Source organism: Oncorhynchus kisutch, linkage group LG30 (assembly GCF_002021735.2).
Source record: "Oncorhynchus kisutch isolate 150728-3 linkage group LG30, Okis_V2, whole genome shotgun sequence".
NCBI lineage: Eukaryota > Metazoa > Chordata > Actinopteri > Salmoniformes > Salmonidae > Oncorhynchus > Oncorhynchus kisutch.
The window spans coordinates 14,283,719-14,302,548 of record NC_034203.2 but is presented as its reverse complement, the minus strand read 5'-3'; the positions used below and the strand labels follow the sequence as shown (position 1 = coordinate 14,302,548).

The following is an 18,830-nucleotide window of genomic DNA, read 5'->3' as shown; positions in this document are numbered from 1 at the left end:
ATGAAACTACTACTTTGAGTAGCTATAAGAAGACATTTCATTGACACCTCCCTCTGCAAAAGAAACCAAAATGTATAGGAAAATATTCTACATTCTACATTCAAACATTATAGAATGTCCTCACGAGGTCATAGAAACCGCAGCACCTGCTGGACAAAGAAATTACGGAAGAGAATGAATAAAATAGGAAACAAAAAAGTACAGAAGGATGGAAATAAAGAGCTACGAGTCCAGCCATTTTTTTTGTTAGATTTCTTTTTTTTTTTTAACTCAAAAACAGAATTACAGGGTCAGGGAGACGATCCAGGCGCCTAAGTTAGCAGAGAATGCCGACGAGTACTCATGACGAGTACTCCTTTAAGGTTGTAGTTACAGTGACCAGAAGTACAGGGTACGATGACAGTACATAGGGCGAGCATGTCCAAAAACTGAAACATAAAAACAACACTCGCGGGAAACATGGACATGTAATGGTCGTCCGTTTCATATAATCCATACATGGTCTTTATTAAGTCTTTATAACGTTCTAGGCATAAGGGAAACATGGTTTACGTTTCACAAAACATTCTAAAGAGCTTTGTTTTGGTCCAGGCTTTTGCTACAGTAGATTCAACTCTTCTTCCATGGGAGGATCCATTTGAGTGACAGCTCTGAGAGATTCAGTGATCCAATGAGAAGCGACAGGGGAATGGGTCCAGTGTTACTCCAATCTTAGCATTCATAGATCAGCTGGATCATACTCCAAGCAAGGTAAGTGTGTGTACAGGGTATGCTTGTAAGCAGGGTGTGTGTAAGCACTTCAGAGTGTGTGTATATTTACAATATCTTTGTGTGTGGGCCCTCCATATCACTCTCTCAGGGGTGTGACGTTACATTAGGAATGTAACAAAAGGGTAAATATTTGCTTATTCTCCCACTAGGTTGGTTGGTTGACCTAGAGAGGTGCAGTCTTCAGACCTGTAGAGACCACAATATCTGAAAATGTAACAGAATGGCATCACCATCTTAACAACGGGCGGGGGACCCAAGGTCGCACAGGGTGACTCGTTACTAGTTGTGCCCCATCTTTCTTATTTTCGTCAGGAAAAAAACAAATGAATCGCTCGCTTATTCGGTGCCTATAATGGTTCTTATATAGCAGCTAAAGTGCACAAGTAGGTACACTTTTATGGCAAATCATTTATTTCTGTCAGAAATTGGACAATCGGATGAGGTGGAATCTAGTTAAATATTGACTCATTGATCTACAAAGCACTGAGGTCCAATGAAAATCAACAGTTTGCCCTGAGACACTGGGGTCCCCTCCTCCCTCGGGTACAAACATTGCTTAACACTTATTAAGACTTATGACAGGGATTACGCATGGCCGTTATTGCTCACCAGCTCCATTCAAGTCTATGGGCCTCTGTGGAGAATCCCATCTGAGCTGGGCAAGGCCGACAGGAAAGCTCAACCATAAAAAGACTGGGCATATCGCAAATGACACCCTATTCCCTATATAGTCCAATATAGCATGATACTTCTTGTGCACTATATCAGCAATAAGGTGTTACTTGGAACAGAGACACTAATAGATCACCATGTTGTCTTTTCATGGTTCTCTCCTTCACCACATTATTTAAGACTAGTTCCCCCTAGACCACATTTAAGCTCCATCAGGCTTTCCATAATCACCATTACAGTTGACCTATGAACTACGAAATGCAGCTTGAGAAGTATGGGCCAAAACCGAACCTGAGATATACTTGGGTTAACTCAAACCTTTGAACATCGTGCATTGATATCAATGGGAGATGAGTTATCTGGGCATATCAAGTTAGGATTCCGCACTATACGATTGCTTATATCTTTACAGTGTTAGTAAATCTACCTGGTTATACAGAGTGGGGGTTAAAACCCTCAGGTGGCTTTTAGGAAGGGAGGGATTCTGGGAAATGGTTCTTGCTCAGTCAGAGCAGAACACTTAAAGCTGAAATGCATGAAATGCATTCTAATATTCAAGTCTCCTTAGGTGAGCCAATGCAGACCCTTCTCTTTGGAGTCATTATGTGAGAGCATACACATTGCATTTATTGTCTGGAGTTACTAACAGAATGATACATTCAACAAATCCCCCAAAGTGAGAAGTGTCTGAGCTAAGAACACATCCAAGGCTAGGAATAAAACATAAAAATTAAAAAACTGTCTGGATGGAATGACTTAGATTTCTGCTACAGAGGAATATGCTGTTTTACAGCAGAATTCAACAACTACTAATATTAAGGGCAGGTGAAGAGGCCAACCCCTGCACATCCCCAGACACACGTGACTCCTAACTGGCATTGGGTGTTCAGCCCTGCGATCTAATGGGATGGCAAGGACCAGGAGTTTTCCAAACTGACACCTGAGCAGGAAAAACACTGGGGCCCAATTATAACAGAGTCAGTGGAAACCGACCCTACTGATAGAAGAGAGCTGGGCTTTCAGAAGAGACCTGGGCTGTGGTGCTTAGTGGACGCAAAGCAGCACAACATCGCATATAGAACTAGGATGTCTAGAACAGATGTAGGGATCACAGGTGGCTGGTGGCACCTTAGGATGTGGTTTTCTCTAAAAAAAACTGTCACATGGCCAAGAAAAAGGGCCCTAATAGTGAAATATATTTTCTATAGATGTAATTTCTATCTACTGTGCATTATCAGGAAAAGGTGCTGCAGGATCAATCTGACGTCTGCATTGGCTGTGCCGCATTCTACAGTGACACGGCCTCTGCAGAAGTCCGGGCGTTCATACTTCTTGCGCTCCGCGAAGCAGCGCAGAGCTGTTGTAAAGGAAGTTGTCAAGGAAGTGAGTTTGTGTGTATGTAGCTATACGGAGCCCTCCGCATTGTTACAACATTTGGGAGGCTCACGGTGAGGGGGTATGGAGCTCAATTTGGCCTCTGCGTGTCTCCGGAGACGCCGCAATTGCATCACACCCTCCATACGGAGCCTCTGACCACATTTTCAGATCAAGCATAAAATGGGCTTTGAGTGAAGCGTTACACTTTGGAAGCACAGCCCAGCTCTCAATGGAATGTTTCAGATATTTGACTAGCTCTAAGAGCAATAGTCATACATTCTGTCATTCTCACACCTACCAGGGCTTACTGAGAGAGACTGTGTTAGCTCACACTAGTAAATAAAAAGAAGACATCCAAGATTTGGCATGAAAGTAAACAATGCTACAGTTAAACCATATTGGTATAGGGGTTGTTCCATGTGATTTCAATCACTTTCTGACTGCACCCCTTTGATTTGAACAAAACCTTTCATTCATGTTTGCCCATGGTGGAAGTGGTCAGAAAGTGACTTTTTGGACCTGAGTGTCAAAGCATTCAGGAGATGGAGGTGCTCAAAGCTGACCCATTTTGCATACCCCAACCGTCCATGAGACGTCCACATCACTGGGGAAAAATAAACGGTTGAGTGTGATATCATTTGAAAACTTACAAACATGGTTGTCAAATGATATGATTTCATTTAAGAAAGTTCTTACATTTTCATTTACGCTATAACGTCTATCTAAAAATGTTGTACCTTAGACCAGTGGTTCCCAAACTGTGGGGTCGGGAACTGTCTGGCTTTCAAATTACTCTTGAATGCACAAGGTGCAATTTTGAAATTGGGTAGTGCATCATCAGTTTTCCTCGTCATTGCAGACCTCAGAGAGCTATTTATAACTTGTCAGAAATGTCCAGATCAACTAGTCCATGTCAGATAACGTTTTTTTAGCTAGGTCTTTTAGCCCATTGATTTTGTTGTAATGTTTGAGTCACTCAGATATCACATGAACACGCAAAATATGTAGAACTGCAGGAAATTAGCTTAAAAATGGACCAAAAAATCTTCACCCAATGGCAGAATGTATAGAATTACAGGAAATAAGCTGCAAAATCCTCTCCGCCAACAAAAGGGGGTGTGAACAGTTTTTGTCATGGAATGTGCTTTTGCCCATAGAAATAGACATGGGGGGGGATGTTCCCTATAAAGGTTCTGAAGACCGGGAAGGGGTGGGCTTGTTTTAAGAGAATTGTCCAATCAGAGCCTCCTGAGGGTTTTTGAACATAATGTCATTTTAAAGGATGAGATGCCCTGAAGCACTGATCAGCCTTATATTCAGACCGACCCATACTGAACCATTAGAACAAACTGCTCTCCTCCTTACCAACAAGTTCTTGGAACAGTTATTTTTGGGCAACATTAGGCAGACACTTTAGCAGCCATTTCAAATCAGAACCTCCCCCATTTCACTACCAAATGTTTTAGGCATCTTTCCCCTCGCATAAATAACAATTTAATTAAACAAAATAAAATAAAAACCAAGGTATTCGTGGAAGAACTTATCACACATGGAAAGGACAGCCACATCAATACAGTAATCGTCATCATCATGTTCATCAAAAAAGGTCATAAGAAAGTCTTGGACCAGACTGATTGCAGAGGAGTGTCTGATCACTGTTCAGAGTCCAACGCTCTCAGTCTTTTTTTTAGATTACATCATTTCTGATTAGCCATCTTGAAATCAACAGTCCATTCCCCGTTTGTTCTTCCTGATATTTACATCAACATTTACACAGTCTTGGTGTTTTGTCTATGCCCCATGAAATATAAAAAACAACGGGTGACATCAACTCAGCACTAAATGGTCCATGAACGTAACAAAACAAAGTGGCTTAAAAGTAGCTGTTCCAAGGTGTGTGTGATATTTGTATTTGTCTCCAATTGTTATCCTCTGTATACGCCTATATTCAAGTCTTTGTACTCTGTGTGTTGACGCAGATAGGCAGCTCTGTGATGGACTGATGAGGGGGCGGGTCATCAAATGATTGATCGACTGATTGATGGGGGAGGAGGGGGTGTATGCCCCTAGGAGGGACGTGGTCCTTTAAAGAGGTTCTGAACCCATGCTATGGATGCAATGGGTCTGGCCTGATGTCAGGTGTCATCGTCTGTGTCCTCCATGAGAACTTTGGTGTCCCGGGTCTTGGTCCTGAGGAGAGGAAGTTTAGTAGAGGGGAACACAGCCATACATTATTACCATACTGGGAAGCGAGGCGCGGTTGTCTCAGGGACACGCTGCAGCTTTGTGTGTATGTATGCAGGCATGCCATTATATGTGTGTGGAGCAATTGTATAACCTTACTGGGAAGCGAGGCGTGGCCGTCTCAGGGAAATGCTGTAGGAGCGTTTCCAGTTCTTCTTGCCCAAGCGGTTCCGGACTCCGTCCTCCTGGTCCATCATCTGCTCCAGCAGCGTTTGGTCGTCAGCGTTCAGCGGAGCCACTGAGATGTCCCTCACGGCACGGAACTCGCCACAGTTATTCAGGTGCTCGTTCTCCAGGCGGAAGAAGTTCCACACAAAACGCCTGCAGTGGAGCGGAAGAGAATCAAGTGAAATGTTGAGGTGTTTCACATTCATTTCATGTATGAAATACCATTGAGGGAGGTATTTAGTGTTTAGTTAAATGATCACCCGTGAATCTTCAGATAATGTAATCTCACCTGAAGACCTCCAGAGGGGCTAGGATGGTAGCCACAATGTCTGCAGCTGACGGTGCACTGGTGGTGCTCAGGGAGAGGGGTATTGTCCAGGCAAAACGCAGCAGCACATCCTCCAGTATGGCACAGTAGTAGTAGGCCTGAACAAACACACACACCCATGTATTATCATCACATATCTTCTGACATTACAGAAAAATAGTAGGCCTGAAAATATTTGAACGATGATTCATTGCATTAGCAGACATCGTCTTATGGCTGGGTGTTATGGCCTAAAAATCATTCTCCATTTCCAGTTTTCCTAACTTCTGGACTATTTACGACATACATTTCTAAATAAGCTTTGTTGTACAATTAAAAGGTCAAATACACTGCATTTCAAACAGTCAACAATAATCTAAATGAATTCAGGGCTTGTGAAATTACACCTAGGCCTTCCACAACCATTAAACCAACTAATTATTTAATCAAAATAGTTTAACCTTTTTTTTTTTTTTGCAATAATCACTGATCTGGCTTTCAGGTTTGTCTACAAAAATATTTTCTTACAAATTTAACCAGAACCATGTATAAAGCACATTCACTAATAATGACTAACCTCTTGTAGCAGGCATTATAAAACCGGGTCTCATAATCTCTCTAGCACAAGCCCACGAGCTAGTGAGTAGCCAGCTAATCTTTATGTTTCAAGGATCGATTTGCTAGTTAACAAGGCAGAACAGTTGAATTGTTATGAACACACCGTTCTGTCCTTCTCCAACTGTTTGAACAGCAGACTAGCCTGTCCACTTTGTTCAGATGTTGAAATCAAGTGGCCTACCTTCTTTCTCAGAATGAGATCGAGTCGCCAATTCCTTATATAAATTGTGTTTTATGTTTATTGCACATTTTTAACACACAGATTATAAACTGGGTGTTCGAGCCCTAAATGCTGACTGGCTGACAGCAGTGGTATATTAGACCATATACCACGGGTATGACACATTTTATTTTTACTGCTCTAATAACATTGGTAACCAGTTTATAATAGCAAAAAAGCACTTCTGGGGTTTGTGGTATATGGCCAATATACCACGGCTAAAGGCTGTGTCCAGGCACTCCGTGATGCAGCGTGCCTAAGAACAGCCCTTAGCCATGGTATATTGGCCATATACCACACCTCCTCATGCCTTATTGCTTAATTAGACAACTAGTATAACAGTCGGTGGCCAAAATGCTGCTAGCGGTACTGCAATGCCGTGCGCGACACAGAATGAATTGTCCAGAATCAACGTTCATTGATACTCCTGTTTTAGTACTGTCTGCTCTGTGTGAACTTTGAGCAGTTGAGGGTATGATTAGAAAGGTTAACTTGTCCTCTGTTACAGTAAAATAATGTCTCAATGTGTTTGTGTCCATATGACCCATTCTGTTGGACCAAACCTCACATGCAAATAGCAGGTTGAAACCACTTGTCAGAGAGGAAGACGTGACCTCTCATCTTTGTTGTGCGAGTGTCAGGGGCTTTGTGTGTGAGTGTAAACAGAGGAACAGGCGAAAGCGAGAGGTTTCACAAATTAGCCCAATGCGTTTCTATGGGCTTATTTCGGGCCTAAGCTTGTTGACTACCTTCTCGTCTTTGGGACAACTCCCATTGTTAGGGCAGAGACATGAGCATCTTGTCATTACACTCCGATCGTTGGTGTAAATGGAAAGGTGCTCAGAGCAGAGAAGGAACAAAGGAGACGAGACCAAAAAGACAACAGGAGAACAATCGGACATAAACTCTCATGAGAACCAAAAAAAACTTGATTCTTGCGATACAGGCATTTGGAATATTGCACAGAAACATACATTCAAATTAGTTACATATCGACCAGCCCTACATCCTCTCTGTTCCTCTTTGAGGCATATGTTTTTCCCGAACTGTGTGTGTGTGTGTGTGTGTGTGTGTGTGTGTGTGTGTGTGTGTATTTCTGTATTTGGACGATTGCCTCTACTCAACTTATATTTGTCATTTTGGTCGTTATGACCAAGAGGTGCACACTAACTTTCTGTGGGTAGACGATCTCCTCTCTGAGTATGGTGTTATCTCCTGCATTGCGGTCAAACAGGCCCCAGTCCATCTTCAGGTCCCACACCAGGGTGTAACAGGAACTGACTAATGAACAGCCAATCAGCAGGTAGAAGAAGATCTGGGTGTCATCATGACGCTCAGCTAGGAGGGGAGAGGCATAGGGGTCAAGGGTCATATTCAATCACTCAAATCACTGATCAATCAACAAAGCACCCGCTCAATCAATGATTCAAGCATTTGGTACGTAGTGCATACGTAGAAACTACAAACGTTATATTGCAAATACCATTACTGTACGAATCTCTCCTTGTTTGTTGTTCCATTGTTTGTGGATCCTCTCTCCTCTTATGAGAATCACTGGTATATGCATGTCAACCGGCGTAGTGGCCCAAAACAGTTCTGTACTTACGATATGTCATTTAGATCCCAGTCTAAGATGACTATAAACATTCTCTCCATACCTTTGTGGGTGCTGTAGAGGGCAGCGAAGGTGACCACGAAGAAGGTGGTGGAGTATTTCCCTGCGTTGACCAAGTGTGGGAAGGCCCGTTTGGAGTCGCGGTAACGCCGCAGGCACTGCACAAAGCGGAACCAGGCCGGCAGACACTGGATCACTGCCCGCACGCCATACGAGTACGAGTGACACACGCCTCCACCTATCAGAATACACATCGATTAGGAATTAACCAATAAAATTCAGTTATACGAGTAGGAGTGACACACGCCTCCACCTATCACAAAGCACATTATCAGTCAACCAATCAAATCTGCCAAATACATTCCATTTAAATTCCTGTCTGTTGGGTCGGACATAGAATTTATTTACAGGAATTTAATATACTCATGAGTTTTACATGGGAGTTGACTCCAACACGTAACACCCTTGAAAATAATAACATCAACGGGATAAAATGTGCTTGAACAAGGCTAGGTGGGTGTGTATGTTTATTTGGACTGGATAGTGTTTGGAGTGAGCCGTCTGTGGACTTGTTTGTTTGGACTCGAGTTCACTTTGTTTGTACAAAAGTCTTGAGGGTATGTTTAGTGTGGGCTTGTTTTGACTGAGATTTGTATGCTTGGATAAGGCTGCGTGTTGTGATGACTGAGAGTGAGAAAGAGAGAGATACAGAGAGAGGAGACAGGGATAAAGGAGAGGAAGAGAGAAATGAAAGTAGCCACCAGAAATGAGAAAAGCCCTGATTGTTGAGCTGACTGATTGATAGTCAAACTAACAAGCTTATTGTCCATAGAGCTTGGAGTGTGTTAGTGTGTGTGTGTGTGTCCGTTGCTTACTGTCGCGCAGTAGCCCGTCTTGTTGCTTCCAGTCGAGCTCAAAGCTGTAGAAACAGATGAGGTACTCCAGGTCCATCAGAACCACCCCTAGAGAGTTGAGCTGGTCGGCCAGCCAGAAGTCTGCAAACTCTACCCTGTGGAACGGGGCTGTCACCACACGGAACTAGAGGAGAGGGAGGGATAGGGAGAGAGGGAAGAGAGATCGTGTGAGAGAAAGATATATATATATTACTAAGGATGCATAGGACAACAAAGACAGAGCATTTGGCAACATAAAATGTCTATATTTTCCCCCCCGTCATGATGACAGGCACATGTTCAGACATGTTCTGCGGCCATATAACATTTGACAGTACACTTCTTCGGCATTCTGAGCGTCTCACCAGCAGTTTGAGGAGCCAGAAGCGTGACTTGTAGTAGAGGGTCTTGAAGGGGTTGATGAGGAAGAGGAAGAAGAAGCCGTAGAGGACCAGCGGGTTGGCCTGCATGGGCACCAGGATGGACTTGGAGAACAGACAGGACAGGATGCTCACACACCACAGCACCCCCAGGAAACCAGCAATCTATGTGGGGGAGAGGAGGGAGGGGAGAGGCAGGTTAACTGGTGTTGTAATTGGATTGAAAACGCCATCTATTCGTGTCATTCCATTCTACTGCTTATTGCTTTGGCAACAGCTGATTTGCTCCTTTCATGCCAATAAAGCTAGTTTCAATATGAGACAGAGAGGGAGAGAATTCAAGCAAATTACTTGATACTAATGCGAAAAGCTAGATTCAGTAACACTACACTAAATGTGACCATAAAAAGCCACATAGATAATATGAACGATAAGTAATTATCAGAACGATATGACTAAAACTCAACCAGTGTCCAACAACAAACTTCTGGGACCAGACTAATATATGCGCCATTCATAAGACGCTTTTATCCAAAGTGACTTAGTTATGAGCGCATACATTTTACTTAAGAGTGGACCCGGGAATCGAACCCAAAATCCTGATGTTGCAAGCGCCATGCTCTCCCAACTGAGCCACACAGGACCAAACTCTCACCTCAAAGAGGTGCTGGTGGGAGAGGTTGTTGCGGGGGTTGAGCTCGAAGATGAGCACATGGTTGACCCCCGCCTGGCGCCAGCCGTACGTGTTGATGCCCAGCAGGAAGAGGAACTCGATCAGCAGGAAGCCGCCGCGGTAGATCCTCACCAGTGGCCACACGTTGGCATTCTCTATCACAACCACAGCTACAGGGCAGAACGATTAATAACCCATTAATAACACATTAACGTCAGCTTTCCGTCAACAACTGAGCTGTCAAATCCTAAACTAGAGCACTTTGGCCCGTAGAAATGGGGAGGGAGGGATGACGGGCGTACCAGTGATGACGACGGTGACCATGAGGACGAGGAAGACGCCACAGTACAAGCCGACCCTAAAGGTGGTCCACGCCGGAGCAGGCTGTGCAGCACCCAGTGGGGGCACTCGTAGTCTCTTCATGGCTCTTTGTCTGTCTCCTCCCTCCAACTCTTGTGTTACCAGGGCCTGAGAGAGCGGTGGAGACACAGCGAGAAAGGAAGAGATTGTCACAGCTAAAAGTTCAAGACAAGATGATAAGCGAATAAAACTGAAATTATTATGGTACATTACTGCTAGCCAATGCTTTTCATTGATAAGAGGGGGGAACAAAATGGCTGTCCAATCCAGTACCTCAGTCTCAGAGATGAGCTGGGTAATCTTCTTGCAGGTGTAGAAGGGGGCCACCTCCACGTGGGCCACGCGCCAGTCGGCTCCCCGCGACGTCTCCAGGATCTTATCATGCTTCTTCAAGATCTTACGGAAACCTGTGAAGTTCAGATTCTGGGGAAAGGAGAAACAGTTGAAGGATTATAATAGGAGACTCCCGGAGAATTTTTAGGACAAAAACTTATTGCAATGGATCAGAAGGTGACACAGGGCAACAAGGTTAGGGTTTGCGGTAGTGTCTAGGGTTTGGTGATTAGGAGCTGGTACCTAACTTGGTAGTTCTGCAGCAGGATGAGGCTGAGGTAGCATCCAGAAGTAGTGTATAGGGGGGTAGTATCTAGGGGTAGTGTCTACTAGGATTGGTTGGTATACTGTATACCGGGGGTATTTGGAAAACGCCACAGGATTGTTTTTCGATACCGTCAAAACTATTTCTTTGACGTTTTTTCAATATGTTGGACTATTTAAAGCTACCTTTTTAATACCTGGGGTCAACATGTGCAATACGTTAGGAGATAAAGCAGATCACCTGTTTCACATGATCTTACATTATGAAGCTTACTGTAGTTCCCCAGAACAGTTATGCCACTCTTATGCCACCTTTAGGGTTATATGTTTGTAAATAGCACAATGGGAGAAAGCGAGAGCTGGTGAGTCCATAGCAGTCTAACTATCGACGAGTCTCTGTTGTGCAGCGCACATGAGGTGATGAAGTTACAATTCAATTCACTACTAAATGTTATAATAATCTTATAATGGCTTTCTGCCAGAAGTCAAAGAGCTCTGGATGAGTTCTGTACAGCTGCCATTTTTTCCCTGTGCTTCCTATTAGCGTTTTTTTTGTCTCCTCCCTTCTCCCCTCTGCTCCATGTACACATGCTGCTCTTCCTTCAGAAAAGCATGCATCACAACTTGGCTCATTTGCACAATTTCTCTGGTTCACATTCGCTTGTAAATCTCCACACTCACGGAAAGTTACATTTGGTAGCTACTAGCTATGCTTGTATAGCTTTATGGGCTGTATTTGCCCGTCTTTGCAATTAGTTTGTTCGTTTTCGCAAGTTAGCATTTAGCTAACAGCGTCTATGTGATTTCACTATTAGTTTGTGCTGCTTTTGTTAGTATTCTGGTAATAGAGGCCCAATGGGCTTTTCTTGTATTTGTAGCACCCCCTTGTGTGCTATGCCGGTAATATCGTAAATTCCAGGATGAGTGAAGCACGGTTTTACAATATGAAAATCTGGATACCGCCCAAGGGTCTAACTTTGTAGTTATGCAGCAGGATGGGGCAGTGTCTAAGGGGCAGTGTCTAAGGGGCAGTGTCTAAGGGGCAGTGTCTAAGGGGCAGTGTCTAAGGGGCAGTGTCTAAGGGGCAGTGTCTAAGGGGCAGTGTCTAAGGGCCAGTGTCTAAGGGCCAGTGTCTAAGGGCCAGTGTCTAAGGGCCAGTGTCTAAGGGCCAGTGTCTAAGGGCCAGTGTCTAAGGGCCAGTGTCTAAGGGGCAGTGTCTACTAACCTGGTAGTTCTGCAACAGGATGAGACTGAGGTAGAACTCTGAGAAGGCCAGTTGCAGGTCTTTGATGTTGCGGTGTTTGCAGCGCTCCTGCTGGGACAGGTGGAAGACGGCCTTGCGGCGGCGACGGAGGCCCTGCATGCTGCTCTCCCGCTGGGCATCCAGTGAAGACTGCAGCTCATTCTGCAGCGTGGCGAAACGGCGCTGGGCCTCGGCTAGCTTTTCTGAGAGAGGGAGAGGAAAGAAGAGCGGGAGATAGACGAGAGAGGGAGGAAGGGTCATGGGAAGAAGGGGAGAGAGAGGGAGATTGAGTAAGAGAGACAGGGAGATTGTGTAAGAGAGAGGCAGTCTGATTCAGTCTCTGTTGCCTAACTATTGGTCTTTGGCAGGAAGATTCAGTCCCTAAGGGATTCATGTTTGTCTTCTGACCAGATGGGCTATTAGTGGCCTAGACCTGTGGAGGAGAATGTGACTGTTTGCTAGTAATGCAATGTGAATGTGCTGTTGGTTTTTTGTACAATCATCGAAATAGGCTAGCTAAGTAGAGAAACAAACTGTGGTTTGGTTATATCAGGTGCATGAAATCGAGCATCATGCACAGTTACCAGAGTAGAATGTGTTGATTTTGGCCAGCTCCTTCTCACACGTCTGAAAGAACTTCTCCTCAAACTTGGCGTAGTACCTCTTGACCGTGTCCTCGTCGGTGACTGGAAAGACAGGAGAAGATTTGAAGCACAAGGCAAAAATGAGGTGTTATTCATCTTCTCTCTTTTCCAGACAAGCTGATATTTGCAAATGTCTGAGACCTTGCTATTTTTTTGCCACCTGTGATATTGAGCAGTGGTCCTTTCGCCAAAGATAGCCTCAACCCAGTAATTTCACATTATTTGATGCATTTAAACACTAGCAGCCCATATTTAACTATCTAGTCAACTTAGAAAGCTTGTTTAGAAGGGAATTTAGAAGGGAATATACATCAAAACATGTGAAACGACTGGAGTCTTAAGTAGGGACGTCAAACGTTCATCCTGCTGCACAGAGCCTATGGACGCTCTAGTCTAGAACGCCTTGTTAAAATTGTGCTCAGGAGATTTTTCTAAACTCTCTCCATGGATAAAGTAGAAAGAAATGGATGTCATTATTGTAAACGTGTGTGAATATGCTACATTCACTATCATCATATATTGGGGCGGCAGGGTAGCCTAGTGGTTAGAGCATTGGACTAGTAACCGAAAGGGGGGGGGGGGGGGCAGTGTCTAAGTGGTTAGAGCATTGGACTAGTAACCGTTAGTAGTAGGCCGTTATTGTAAATAAGAATTTGCTCTCAACTGACTTGCCTGGTTAAATAAAAAGGTCAAATAAAAATATGGAAATAATTTATTATATTAAATTACACTCATTGCCATATGGTGGACAAAACATTACACAAGCTTGCATTTTCACCACAAAATGTAGTGGAATTAAACATCCGTTTTACCTAAGAATGGAGATGTTATTATAAAAAGTGTATAGTCATCACACCAACACTAAATGGATTGCTTGAATCAGATTAATATATTTGGTTAGGTACAGTTGATTTTGTCATACGCGTCATACGCGCGTTATTCTACTTAAAATCAGGTCAGAACTAATGAACTAGCCCAAAAACATGTTATGATATATTGATCTTGATGATATTAGTGTCTTGCCTACCCTAAGTCTGCATTGGCAGAGGCTGTCCTAAGAGATTGTTATTGTGAGACTCCGTAGAGAGCAAGGATTCCGTACATACATTACGCTGTCATTACTTAACCTCTCGAAGTTAACTTATTCAGCACATTCAGGTGGCATGACATGGTGGAGATGACATTGACAGTGTTATGACAACAGACAGCAGCTCTAGTCCGTTCATAATGCTGAGAGCCACAGAGGTCTTTTAGAATGTAGAACAGCTGGCCATGTTTGAGAGTTCACACACAGTAGAGGGTGAGAATGTTTTGGTAGAGGTGAAAAGCAGTTTTGCAATGTTTTGAAGGAAGAGAGCTAGTGTTTCACAGAAGGCTAATATTTTCATACAGAGAGAACACAGCAGTGGTAGAACACTAGACTGCTGCGAGAGACAAAACGTGTCCAATTTCTACGGGAAGAAAATATATGATGGACATGTACAATGTGGTCTTTACTTCTGGTCCTCCTGGACGCCCTGCAGTGTGTGCAGGTTTTGTCCCAGCTTAGCACTGAAAACGTCCGACTTCATATTGTGGATTAGTTGAATCAGGTGTTTAAAATAGTGTTACACTTGACACTGAAGCCTGCACACATATCAGCTTTTTAGGAACACTGGTCTAAAGCAGGGGTATTCAACTGGGGGTCTGGAGGTATTGAATGACATACCTACAGTAGAAAATCTATCTAATGACGTCAACTTTATTTCTCAACTCCTAATATTGAACAAATTGGCTGGTTCCAGGAAATGAGGGTCTTTTGCATCCCTTTGATATTTTAAGTATAAATTGTGCACCAATATTGAATTTTAAAAGCCTGTTATATTCCATGAAGTGCCCTTTAATATAGACCACTTGGAGAATTCAATCAATCACATTTTTGTTTTATATGAATAAAGATTTACTGAATTGCCAAAATTCTGCATTTTGACATGCCCTCCGTGCAACCTCTGACTTGTAGGAAGGTTTTAACCAACATTTCTCCAAGTTTTCACCATCACTGTGAAGACCTAGTTATTTTGTTGCTTTGACAAAGTCATTTCTGATGATTACTATTTACTTGTGATTCAAAATCTGTACCTCATTTTAAGGTCAACCCTGTTACCTTAAAGTGTGGTGTCAGGAAAATAACCTCACACTCAATGTCAACAATACAAAGATGATCGTGGACTTCAGGAAACAGCAGAAGGAGCACTCCCCTATCCACATCGACGGGACAGTGGTGGAGAGGGTGGAAAATTTTTTGTTCCTCGGCGTACACATCACAAACAAGCAGAAATGGTCCACCCACACAGACAGCGTGGTGAAGAAGGTGCAGCAGCGCCTCTTCAACCTCAGGAGGCTGGAAAAATGTGTCTTGTCATCAAGAACACACAAACTTTTACAGATGCACAATCGAGAGCATCCTGTCGGGCTGTATCACTGCCTGGTACGGCAACTGCTCCGCCCATAACCATAAGGCTCTCCAGAGGGTAGTGAGGTCTGCACAACGCATCACCGGGGGCAAACTACCTGCCCTCCAGGACACCTACACCACCCGATGTCACAGGAAGGCCAAAAAGATCATCAAGGACAACAACCACCCGAGCCACTGCCTGTTCACCCCGCTATCATCCAGAAGGCGAGGTCAGTACAGGTGCATCAAAGCGGGGACCGAGTGACTGAAAAACAGCTTCCGTCACAAGGCCATCAGACTGTTAAACAGCCATCACGAACATTGAGTGGCTGCTGCCAACACACTGACTCAACTCTAGCCACTTTAAGAATGGAAAAATTGATGTAATAAATGTATCACTAGCCACTTTAAAACAGTGCCACTTTATATAATGTTTACATACCCTACATTACTCATCTCATATATATATACTGTACTCTATACCATCGACTGCATCTTGCCTATGCCGTTCGGCCAACACTCATTCATATATTTTTATGTACATATTCTTATTCATTCCTTTACACTTGTGTGTATTAGGTAGTTGTGAAATTGTTAAGATTACTTGTTAGATATTACTGCATGGTCGGAACTAGAAGCACAAGCATTTCACTACACTCGCATTAACATCTGCTAACCATATATGTGTATGTGACAAATAAAATTTGATTTGACCTATAGGTAAACAGACTAGACATTTTTTTATGTTTAGCTTGCATTCAACTGCCCCTCCGTGTTGCACACAAGCTTCCATTTCCCCTGTCACAAGGGGATTTATGGCTGATGTAAGATTAAATCTTCAACCCTCTTACTTTATTTGGTACTTATAGTATTTCACCTCGATGGGAACACGTATTTTATTAAAGTTGAACATGTGCTCTTAATGTCAGAATGTAAACATTTGGTGAAATCAAATTTTTCACTGTCACATCTCAAAAGGCACCGAACGATCCAATTTCACTATCTGGAATATCTGAAAAGGCGAACAGGCTACTATTGTGATATTGCTGCTGGTAAACTTTCTTGACTTGGACATTAATATTTGCCATCACATGACTAACCTTTTTTTAACCAGCTAAACAGCTGCTCTTATCCAAAATGTGTTTTAGAGTTACCCTTCTAGCTAATAGGCTGTTAGAGTTTACACTTCTACTTCAACAACATTGTGGGGAGGTCAAAATAATGAAAAACGATCTACCAAAGCTATTCATTTTTAAAATGAAAATTCCTTCTCTTTGCCATTTTTCATTCACCTGATGATAAGACATGTTAATCTGTATTTTTTGCTAATGTATGATGGGGCTCCCTGGGCCGGTTTGACTGAGAGGGGGGTCCCTGGTCTAAAATAATTTAAAGTTTAGTATGTGCCTCGATACAGTGCTGCCACACTCCTGTAATACCTCAGAAGGCCAGCAGGAGGAACCGTTGGCGAGAGGGCAGCAGGTTGGTTCCGAGTAATTCCCAGTGTTACAGTATTAGGTTCACTTACAGTAGAGCTATGGGTAGTCCAGACAGGTGCGTCTGACTCAGTGTCTGAGCACTATCTGAGTCAGAACAACCAGACTGTGGTCTGGAAAAGACTGGGTGGGTGTCAGGGATATTTCAAGGAGTCTACCTTCCTCTTACGTGCTCATGTAGGGTTCCATGTACATTTTTATCAGGTGCATTTGTGCTTGGATAGATTACAAACTGGCACACACTGTGGCCCCCCACTGGAGTTAAGGAAAATGGTGACCCCTGTATTACGTTCTCAATGACTTGGATTCCTGAAATCGTTTTTTGAAACTATGGTACATAATCTCATATATTTTGTAGGACCAAAGATGCTGAAATGAACTAGAGATGTAATAGGCTAGGAGGATCTGAGAGGAAAAGATTCATTGCCCTAATCGCCTTTTGCCTTAGATGAGAAACAATGATTCATAACAAAAACGCTCATCCTTCCACCTTCTGCAGAACGAGTCTATCATGAATACATTACGCACGCAAGGACACATGCATTCAGACGTTTGCAGCAAAAGATAAATCACTGGAAGGTTTTTTTCTGGATCAAAATGGGGCTTAGATAAAAGGTCAGCCAGTCAGAGCAGCTGAATTCTGGCCGGTCCCTGGGCAGCCCGTCCAAGGATTTTCTATGCAGAAAAATCCCTGCACTGGTCTGCAACAACAACAAAAATGCTATGAGAGAGAGAGAGGTCATCGTTAGAGTCTGAATCTACTGGAGGAAGAGAGGATGGGGAGAATGATGGATGAGTGAATGGATATAATAGCTGAAAGATACAACTCAGAACACTCCCTGTAGAACTGTATGCTGAACAGGATGTTAGCCTGTGGCAGTGCCGTTGGCGGGAAAGTCTCCAAATATCCCTTTCAGGGTCTCTATGTTTTGCACGTGTCTTCAGTCAACAGGTCGTAGAGAAATGTAAACATTGAGAGATTTTTTTATAGAAAGGATCTTCACAGTGCTTTCCCCTACTGTCCTCTAAGCTTCAGTGATGTCTCAGTTCGCTAAATCTAGCGGATGACAAAAACAAGTTCAAAGTTTTGTAGGGAGAAATACATTTTACGTAGATGGGTAATGACATGATTTTTATTTCTTAATTTCTTTCTTGTGTGTGTTATGACTCCAGTTTCAATATACAGTGACACATGATGACCAAATCTGAGTGGGGACTATCCAAGAGGGGTAGTTGTGAGTCTGCAGATTAAATAGAGCTCATTTTATTAAAAGATATGCTATTTTATCTCAGACAGGGATCCTGACTGTGGCTGAATCATGGACTAAATTGACAGTTTTTCCTCAATGTCCCTTTTCTTGTTTTTCCTTAGTCTTAGGCCATATATATATATATATATATATATATATATAGCGCAACTGCACAAATACCAACGGGATCTTAATATTATTGAATTGCTATGAACCCCTCAATAGGCTATGGGCTGCCTCTGCTATATATCACCCAATAAAACCCTTCTCTGGTGTGATGTTAATCAAGTTCAATGTACACAAAGTGTACAAAACATTAAGAACACCTTCCTAATATTGTGTTGCCCCCCCCCCCCCTTTGCCCTCTGAACAGCCTCAATTCATCAGGGCATGGACTCTACAAGGTGGTGAACGCGTTCCACAGGGACGCTGGCTCATGTTGACTCCAATGCTTCCCACAGTTGTGTCAAGTTGTCTCGATGTCCTTTGGGTAGTGGATCATTCTTGATACACACGGGGAAACTGTTAAGTGTGGGAAAAACCCAGCAGCGTTGCAGTTCTTGACACAAACTGGTGCGCCTGGCACCTACTACCATACCCCGTTCAAAGACACTTCAATATTTTGTCTTGCACATTCACCCTCTGAATGGCAAACATAAACAATCAATGTCTCAAGGCTTAAAAACCCTTATTTCACCTGTCTCCCCCCTTCATCTACACTGATTGAAGTGGATTCAACAAGTGACATCAATAAGGGATCATAACTTTCACCTGGTCAGTCTGTCGTGGAAAGAACATGGTGTTCATAATGTTTTGAACACTCAGTGTATAGTGAAAGAAGTTGAACTCCCGGGTTGATTAAGGTTAT

At 43.2% G+C, this 18,830-nt stretch overlaps 1 protein-coding gene across 1 annotated transcript in view; it reads right to left on the bottom strand.

The window, feature by feature from the left end:
* Positions 1 to 272: 272 nt before the first annotated feature.
* The window catches only part of LOC109874562 (xenotropic and polytropic retrovirus receptor 1 homolog), a 33,001-nt gene continuing 14,443 nt past the window's right edge, over positions 273 to 18,830 (bottom strand). Inside the window, exons 3-14 of the mRNA XM_020466533.2 lie at positions 12,723 to 12,824; positions 12,121 to 12,341; positions 10,572 to 10,721; positions 10,241 to 10,406; positions 9,921 to 10,108; positions 9,251 to 9,430; positions 8,868 to 9,030; positions 8,036 to 8,230; positions 7,549 to 7,715; positions 5,522 to 5,658; positions 5,164 to 5,385; positions 273 to 5,010 (exon numbers count right to left, since the gene is read on the bottom strand). Coding sequence (XP_020322122.1) covers positions 4,956 to 5,010; positions 5,164 to 5,385; positions 5,522 to 5,658; positions 7,549 to 7,715; positions 8,036 to 8,230; positions 8,868 to 9,030; positions 9,251 to 9,430; positions 9,921 to 10,108; positions 10,241 to 10,406; positions 10,572 to 10,721; positions 12,121 to 12,341; positions 12,723 to 12,824 — 1,946 coding nt within the window. The 3' untranslated portion in view covers positions 273 to 4,955. The remainder of the gene's footprint in view (positions 5,011 to 5,163; positions 5,386 to 5,521; positions 5,659 to 7,548; positions 7,716 to 8,035; positions 8,231 to 8,867; positions 9,031 to 9,250; positions 9,431 to 9,920; positions 10,109 to 10,240; positions 10,407 to 10,571; positions 10,722 to 12,120; positions 12,342 to 12,722; positions 12,825 to 18,830) is intronic.